The 8,642-nt window shown below is 57.0% G+C and overlaps 1 protein-coding gene across 1 annotated transcript in view; it reads left to right on the top strand.

The window, feature by feature from the left end:
* Positions 1-7,817: 7,817 nt before the first annotated feature.
* Positions 7,818-8,642, top strand: part of MLPH (melanophilin) — a gene marked incomplete at both ends in the record, with an annotated part of 46,326 nt that continues 45,501 nt past the window's right edge. The window contains one exon of the mRNA XM_080688760.1: positions 7,818-7,927. Within this exon, the coding sequence (XP_080544886.1) occupies positions 7,818-7,927 (110 nt within the window). The remainder of the gene's footprint in view (positions 7,928-8,642) is intronic.

Genomic DNA, 8,642 nt, shown 5'->3' with positions numbered 1-8,642 from the left:
TGGTGAGATCCATCCTGAGTTAGTTCTTGTACATGTCGTGAGGTTTGGATTAAGGTTCTCTTTTGCCCACTTTTGTGTACTTGTGGGACACCATGTGTCCAGTAATGGCCCTCGCATGTCAAAATACAGGGTCACATATGGGAGTCTATTTCTGGGCCGTCCATTTCATAGCGTTGACATATCCCCCCCCCCATCAGAGCCACATGATTTTGGTCACTTCACCCCAGCAGTAACCTGACATCATATTCCATCATTTTTTAAATTTTTATTGGTGCATTGTAGCCATGCGTCTTAACGGAGTTCAAGATGGTGGAGGCATACATGCACACATCACCCAATTAACCCTGAAAATAATTGGAACCCAATTTCTTTTTAGCCCCTCTCATATCCTCTGAAGATCCCACAAGAGTGGAGGCACAAATCAGAACCAAGAAGAGAGTGCCCGAGGGTGCTAGACGTAACCACGCTGGAAGGGAGCAGGAGTGGGGTCCAGTCTTTGGGTCGGGAGGGAGCAGGAGTGGGGTCCAGTCTTTGGGTCGGGAGGGAAATGGGAAGGTCGGCAGGGCTCCCGCTCCCACAGAGCTCACGGGGCTGGCCGTTCCTCTAGAGCCTTGGCCAGTGTAGACAGACTCCAGAGACATGGGGCACACAGAGGAGCGGCGGACAACAACGTGGTCAGGGCCACGCTCACCACTACACATCGCAGATGCCAGGGCCACCTCGTGCAGACACCCAGACCTCTGTCCTGGGCATCTTTTCTGACATAGGGCTCACTCAGCCACAACTGATGACAGGCAGGGAGCTGGCGGGCAAAATCCCAGTGTTTACAACTCATGGCTGGGATCCCTCCGCAGCACATCCCTGATCCTGGCACGACGGCGCTCCGGTGGCCCACAGTGGGCACTGGCTTGTCAGTGTCCATAAAACCTCGGTGGGACGGAAGGAACCAGACCAGCAAGTGAGAGGAGCGGGGCACCCTAGACCGTCACCCGGCTGCCCCTCGTGTTTGGCATTGGTGCCCGCGTGGCCTGCACTGCAGAGCCCGGACTCCTGTGCACCAACTGCTCCCTGAAAAGCCTCACTCTCCGCGGTGAAGGCCCAGCTCCAGCGTCTCCTCTGGACGGCTAGGGAGGGCGGACGCTTGGACGCTGTCCTGGTCTTATGTCGTGGAAGTAAGGAGCATCCAGGAGGGAGGAGGGAAGGCCAGGCCAGGGATGAGGCTCCTTAACACAATCAAGACAACGATGGAAGTCTAGAAAGACCAGGAGGAGAAACTAGTCAGCTTCGATCAACCCCAGAGGACCAGAGGAGAGGCATCGAGTTCAACAACACGCCCACAACACTCGAAATGCTCCGCTTAGACGGCGCCTTCAGGAAGGGAGCTAGGGATTTTCTCGTCTTTTCTAGGCCTTCTAGAATGAACATTTAGTCACAGGGGAGCTGCCACTAAGTTTCCCTCACTCACTTTGTTTCTGGCCTGGGACAGGGGAGGTGGGCACTGCAGCCAGTGGCTTGGGGCACACTCCCCCGCAGGTCAGGCTCTGCACTTAGTGGGGCGCCTGGCAGGCCGCTGCCACCTGACTCGGGCTAGGGCTGGGGGCTTCCCAGGCTTCAAACCTGATCGCCTTTTGCGTGGGGGATGTTTGGGCAGAACCGCAAAATCAAGCAAAGACCTCACAAGTTTCCAAAGACCATCAGCTTGAAACCAGAGGCCCAAAACCATGACGAGCCTCTGAGAAAAAGAAGATAAAGAACACTCAAGCCAGCGTGTGGGTCTCTGGGAGAAGTCTGTGAAGCAGAGCGCCTGGGATGTTGATGGACGGCAGGCGAGGCGGCCTTTGCCCACTCGGTGCCTTGCAAGGGGCGTGGAGGGCTCCGGATCAGAGCCAGGAATGGCCAGGGTGAGCAGACAGAGGTCAGCTGTGGACACGGCCCCCTGCCGCGGAGGTCCGGTCCCGTGTGACTGCTCTTCCCAGGTGTGAGAGATCCTGGGTCCCCGGGCCTGCAAGGCTGCACGCAGTGACCAGTGCTGGCCAGGAGAGGGCATCAGAGGACCACAGGACCTGCCCGCAGCAGAGGGGCTCTTGGAGGCCTGGCCAGGCTCTGGAGAAAGCTCACTGATGTCCCGCCTGCCCTGGTCTCAGCCCTGTCTCCTACTGCTGGGGACTGCAGGGGGTCACTGGAGACAGACTGGCTTTTCTGGTATGGAGCATGGGCTCCCTCCCCGTGGCGAGGCTGCTTGGTGGCTGTGGGGACCTTCCTGGGATCCTGGCCGAATCCAAGGGGGTGTGGGGCTCACGGGCAGCGTGAGCAGGAAACCCCGGGCTCAAAGGTCACCTCCTAGTCTGTGGCTTTGCATAAGGCAGTTTTCTGAAGCTCAGTTTCCCCATCTGTGACGCGGGAGTGAAGAGCGTTCTCCTGGCGGCTGAATGGAGGCCACACACCACTCCCGGGGCGCTCGGCAGCTCTGGCAAAGTCGCTGCCAAGGGCGGGCCTCGCCCTGTTCCCTGCAAGTCCTCCCTGTGGTCGCCTTTCTCCCCAACACTGGCTCGAGGTGCAGGTGCCTCCCTCGAGGGCGCCCTAGGGTGTCTGCTCCGCCCTCCACCCAACCCGAGGTGCCCAGTGATCCCGGGGCGGGGCGGGCCCAGCGCACGTGACGGGGCAGGTCCCGAGGCAGCAGCTGCCTGGCTTCCCGCCCTACCCGGCCGGCCGTGGCTCTGACCCCAGGACCCGCCTTACTGCTTGGTTTTCCTTCTCACAGACCTGAAGATCGACCAGCGGCAGGGTCTGAGCGTGCCCGGGAGAGAGACAGGTGAGTGCGCCCAGAGGGGAAGCACAGGGTCTGGGTAGTCCCCAGGGCTGAAGTCCAGGCTCAGGTGCCCCGCGGTACCCAGCTCACCTAACCCCAGTCCCCCGGCTGCTCCCTGATCCTTTGGTGAGACCAGCCTGAGACCTGGAGAAGCCAGTTGGGGTGGGGGTGGGGTCCAGTGCACACTGGACTAAGGCCACCGACCCCCAGAGCCCGGCCCTGAGGACAGTCTTCTCCTGGGCTTGGAGGAGAGGCCTTGTCAGGGAAGAGGTGCCCTGACCCTCCTTGGGACCTCTGTGAGCCCCCATTTGATAAAACCCCCTTTGGTTTGGTGCCAGCTCCCTGGGCCCTCTTCCGCCATGCTGTGGAGATGCAGGGAGGGTCTGTAGACAGTGGACATTGTGGACATCGTCCTCGCTGGCCCCAAGCCTCTACAGGAGCCGAATCTCACTTTCCGGGCTGGGGCGCCCATTCCCACTGGACTAAAGCCTGGACCCCGCCCCGCTCTCACCTGGCCTTTGGGTGGGCGGGGTCTTCACCTGCTCTTTTTTTGCGTGTGGTAGGACTGTTACCTTGCTCAGGAGTTTCTTTGGGGGGGGGAGGAAGATCCCACAAGCACAGTCCATGCAAAGGCCAGCGCTGCGCAGGGCTGTGTGGCCTCGGGAAAGGGCCCAGTTACAGGCCACGGCAACAGCGCTGGCCCCTCGGGCTCCCAAGACCCACCAGTGCCAGGCACGTGTCTGTCCTCCATCGCCCATCCCCGCTGGGTTGCTGGCCTCGGCAAGGCCAAGACTGTTCCTGTCCCTGCCCGAGTCTCCAGGGCCCCTCAGAAGGTAGACAGCAGTCACAGATGGCCGTGTGCCCCCATCTCGCCCAGCCCCAGTGTCCCATCCATACAGCAGGGACAGCGGCAGGTCCTCACAAGACTGCCCGAGGGCCTGGAGCAATGCCAATAAAGGCTTTAATGACTGGAAAATTAGAAGCAGTTGAGTGTGTGGCCAGCGGAGAGCTGGGAGATGGTGAAGACATTCTGGAGCCCCATAGGCTCATGGGAAAAGTGACATGCGCCCTTTAGTGATGATTCAGGGATGGCCGGCTGTGCCTGGGCCAAGCAAAGGGCCAGGGTGGCCTTCTAGGGCCGACTGTCATGTTCTTTTCAAAAGCAGTTTCTGGAAGAAGAGCCCACATGCAGGGACTATGCCCACCCCCTAACGGCTTCTCTTTATTCCAACATGCTGGCACCATACTGGGCTGGAGAGAGCCAGAGAGGTCATGGAGCCCAACCACTGACCATAGTTCACACAGGGAAACTGAGGCCTTGGGAGAGGGAGGGACCTGTCCTGGAAGGTCACAGGGCAGATTTTGCAGCTGCACCCTGGGCCTGTGTTCGGCCGTAGAGACCAGAGCTGAGGCTTTAGAGGAACACAGATGGCCGTGACCCACCCTGCCACTGGCCATTAACAAGGGACGTTGACTTGGCAGGGCAGGTGACCACTGGCCGCCACTGTCGTTCCAAGCTCCCCAGGGACAGCTGGCCTGAGGCAGTGAAGTCACTGTCTAGGAGAAACCCCAAAAGCGATTTCCCTTCAATATGACCAAAGTACAAATTCACATCTTCAGCAGATAAAGACAGACGACCTACCCTGGAAGTGCAGCGGCCTGAATCCAGGCTGTCTGTGTGAACAAAGTCAGCTCCACCCTCTCCTCGCAGCTGCCTGGTCAGTGGGCCAGCTCCCCGCCATCACCACGCAGCCCGGGGAGGCTGACATCTTAAAGATCTGAGATAGGATTAACTCTGAGCAGTGAACAGACACAAATTGGAAGTGGTTTTGGTTCAAGGACCTCGTGACTAGGAGTTATCTGCAGAGAAGCAGAAGGAGGAACACTGCCTGGCAGCGTCTACCCCGCCCCACCACACACCCAGGAGGTGCCCTCTCCGCCAAGAAGCGGCCCCTGCCCCCACCTGACTGCTGGGGGTGGGGGTGCGAGTGCAGACCAAGGTCTTGGGGAGCAAGCCAGGTTGGGCGAGGGGAGCGCTGATTGCTGCAGCCCTGTGCCTGGCTGCAGGCCAATCCCCACCCACACAGACGCACACTGCACGTGGCCCTGGGTGGGTGCTGGCCTGGGGCAAGCAGAGGGTGCTGCCACAGATCCCCGAATGCCCCTGACTTTGAGTCTGTGCATCTTAAATGCTCAAGTCACGCCTAGCCTCCGCTCGATTTTAGATTACTTTCTAGAGATGGTCTTTACAAAGCTGTAAGCTACTGCACTGCACTCTTACCTCAGTGGGGCTTCCAGGGGTAAAGTGCCACACTGCCGGGGAGCACTGGCCTCCCCCCACCCCTGTCCTGGGAAGGAGCTGAAATAAGCCCCCAGCCCCAGCCCAAAGCTGGACGGCCTCCAAAGGGGCCAGCTAAAACACTGGAGATGCTCTCCCTCCCCTCCTCGCCCACACCCCAGCTCTCAGGGATGGCGGGCCTGAGCTAACAGCACCAGGGCAAGACTTCTCAAGGAGACCCCACCCCACCCCAGAGGCACCACGTTCTGCTCTTGGCTCAGCTGGGTGGACACAAGCATGCTTTTCAGGCTCTGTTCAACAGCAGAGTGAGTGTGTTTCCCAGAGCTTAGGGTCCTGTGTGCTTTGCCAGGATGGCGTTTCTGGACCAGGTGTGGGCATGCACTACCCTCACCACAATGCCCAGCCCTCCTGGCCAGGCGGGCTCCCTGACCCTCCTCTAGTTCCTGGCTTCAGTTGACTTTGATGTTTGGCTGAGAAATCAAGTAAGTATCCCAAGGAGAAGCCAGGACGGAAGGAGAAGAGGCGGGCTTAAGGGGCAGAGGGGCCGGCACCCTGGGTGCACAGCAGGCTGCCCCTGGATAGAGTTCTAACAGGCGGTGGCCGTGGCCGCCCTCTAAGAGAGTCAAGTTCAAGTTCACAATGAGAACCCCTTTCCCTCTGTTTTGCTTTCCTTTCCTTTCTCACATGTCAGGATTTGAGTTTCTTAAGTCAAGGCTTGGAATCTTGACTCCAACTTTCGGGAGAGAGAGAATGAGTTTCTCAGCTGAGGGTCACACTGCTTATCCATTCTGAAAATAGAATTCCAGTGAATGCTCTCTTTATGATACATTTTTTTAAATGATGAAAAATCAAAATGAATACAACCCAGTCATCCGTCAAATAAAAACTTTTTGTTCCAGTTCTTCAGAAACCACACGCTCTGTGTTCTAGGGAAGCATGAAGAACGCCTTCATCTGTTAAAGGGCTTCCTTACTCAGAACCTAAATTCAACTGTAAATGAACAGCTTGGAGGTGCATGGGGCACCCTGCTAATGCGTTTCCCATTATTGGGCTGAAGAACGGAAACACCTCGGTAGAGTTGCCGTGATGGACGGGGAGGCCCTTGCCATGTGGAGGGTCCCCCTCACCTGTGCTGCCTCCAGTTTTATACCCAGCAGTAATGTCAGCGTGGATGTGCGGTGAGAGCCGTGTGACCGCTCAGTGAAAAGCAGGCCCCAGCACCGGTCATTCTCGCTCGGCCGCCACCACTGACCTGCCTCATACCCATTGCCCACCCCCAGGACTACAGGCCAGGCCCCTCCGGGGCTCGACTCCCCTAAGCAAATGAGTCATCCCTCCAGAGGAATCTGAGGTCTAGCAGCACTAGCAGGCACATAAACTGCCCCGGGACCAGGTCAAAAACGCAGGCTCCAGTAAGGCTGGGCAGGGCCTGAGAATCCACACGCCTAACATGCTTCCCATTATCCTTGTTTCTGACATGGGGATTTTCCTCCTTTTTTTTTTTTTTTTTTCAGTACTGGGACCCAGAACCCAGGGACATTCTCTGAGGGACATCCCCAGCCTATTTTTTATTCTTTATTTTGAAACAGGGTCTCACTGAGTTGCAAAGAGCCTCACTAAGTAGCTGAGGCTACCTGTGAACCCTGATCCTCCTGTCTCAGCCTCCCGAATGCTGGGATTACAAGTGTGCCCCAACACCCAGCCTTCCTGTGTCTTTTTGACATTGATGGATATTAAGGTTTGGTAGACTTCAGAATCTGAAGTTTGACTCCCCAGTGAGTGGACCGCCTACAGAGATGGCACTGCCCAGATGTTGAAGGGTGCTGGGTCACCGGAGTGCCTGCGGGTGAACCTGGCTGCCTAAGGACTAGGCCAGCCTCACCTGCCAGGCTTCAGCCAGCATAGGCAGCCTCCTCAGCTGACCTTCCCTGGGGAGTAAAGCCCACCGCCCCCACCATCCTGCCCGACATCCACTCCGCCCCTTACCTTGCATCATTTTACCCCACTGTGGAAGGTGACTGCCCCAGCACAAGCAGGTCCTCGTGAGGGTCACACTGCAGTGACCCCCCCACACCTGCCGAACCTGAGGGGACAGCCCCCAAGCCCAGAGGACAGTGACCCTTGCAGAGAACTGCATCATTCTCCCCGCATCCCCACCTGGTGAGTCAGCCCTTCAGGTACCTGAAGGGGCCTGTGCCATGGGCTCCGGAGTCGGAGACCACGCACTCTGAGCTGACCGTGAACTTGACCTGAAGTTCCCTCTCTTCTGTGCAGTTCTGTCTCCCAGGAAATCTCAGCTGGGAAGCCTCGGGGTGGAGCACCCCTCGGTGTCCCCTTGCAAAGCACAGCCTCAAATCTGGAAAAGCTCTTGATGGGTAAAACACATTTATCTCACAGTGCAGAGAGGCTGATGGGGCTGTGTGCATCCAGGGGCGGGAAGTAGTTGTCCTTTCAAATTCAAGTCAGGGAATTTCACACCTAGATGCATTTAGACTCATTAAACCACTCAAGATGTAGTAAAGAACCCCAGCCTCCAGGCAAATGCTTGCCTGTTTAGGAAACCACGGTGGCCCAGTGCACTGACACCAGGGGATGGGTTGTTTCCTGCCCCTCCCCTTACTTGGCTACTTAATTGGCCTTGAGAGGCTTACTGGGGCTGACCATTTGTGACCCTGTGACATTCCAGGTGTGACCTGACCAGACGCAGAGATGGGGAAGAAACTGGACCTTTCCAAGCTCACAGATGAAGAGGCCGAGCATGTCTGGGAGGTTGTTCAGCGGGACTTTGACCTCCGGAGGAGAGAGGAAGAGAGGCTGGCGTGAGTGTTGGTGGCTGGGCCACAGAGCCCTGGTCCTGGGCGGCCCTGAGCACCGCCACTCGGGGCACCTCTGGGTGGGAATGCCGTCAGAGGTGCGGGGTGAATGGCACTGGACAGGAAGCAGGGAGCGGCTACACTTTGGGGGCTTGAGATCCTTGTAATTAAAATGAGGCCAACTGACCTTCCAAGCTGATGTTCTGCCTTAGACCATTGCCCATAAAAAATGGAGAAGGCTAGGTGGGTAGTACACGCTTATAATATCAGTACTTAGGAGGCTGAGCCAGGAGGATCTCAGGTTCACAGCCAGCCTCAGATTATAAGGCCCTCCACAACTCAGCGAAACCCTGTTTCAAAATAAAAAATAAAGCCAGGCATGGTCACACATGCCTATAATCTCAGTCCTTGAGAGGCTGAGACAGGAGGATCACAGGTTCATGGCCAGCCTCAGCAGGTTAGTGAGGCCCTCTGCAATTTAGTAGGACTCTGTTTCAAAAATAAAAAGATAGGGCTGCTGGCGTAGGTCAGAGGTAGAACACCCCTAGGTTCAATCCCTAGTACCACATAAAAGAATTTTTTTTAAATCAGCCAGGCATGGTGGTGAACACCTGTAATACTTGGGAGGCTGAGACAGGAGGATCACAGGTTCACAGCCAACCTTAGTAATTTAGTGAGGATCTCAGCAACTTAGTGAGACCCTGTTTCAAAATAAAATAGG

The sequence above is a fragment of the Muscardinus avellanarius genome (assembly GCF_963383645.1).
Source record: "Muscardinus avellanarius genome assembly, chromosome: 2".
Classification (NCBI taxonomy): Eukaryota; Metazoa; Chordata; class Mammalia; order Rodentia; family Gliridae; genus Muscardinus; species Muscardinus avellanarius.
The sequence above is the reverse complement of the archived record's forward strand: the minus strand, read 5'-3'. Positions and strand labels throughout refer to the sequence as shown.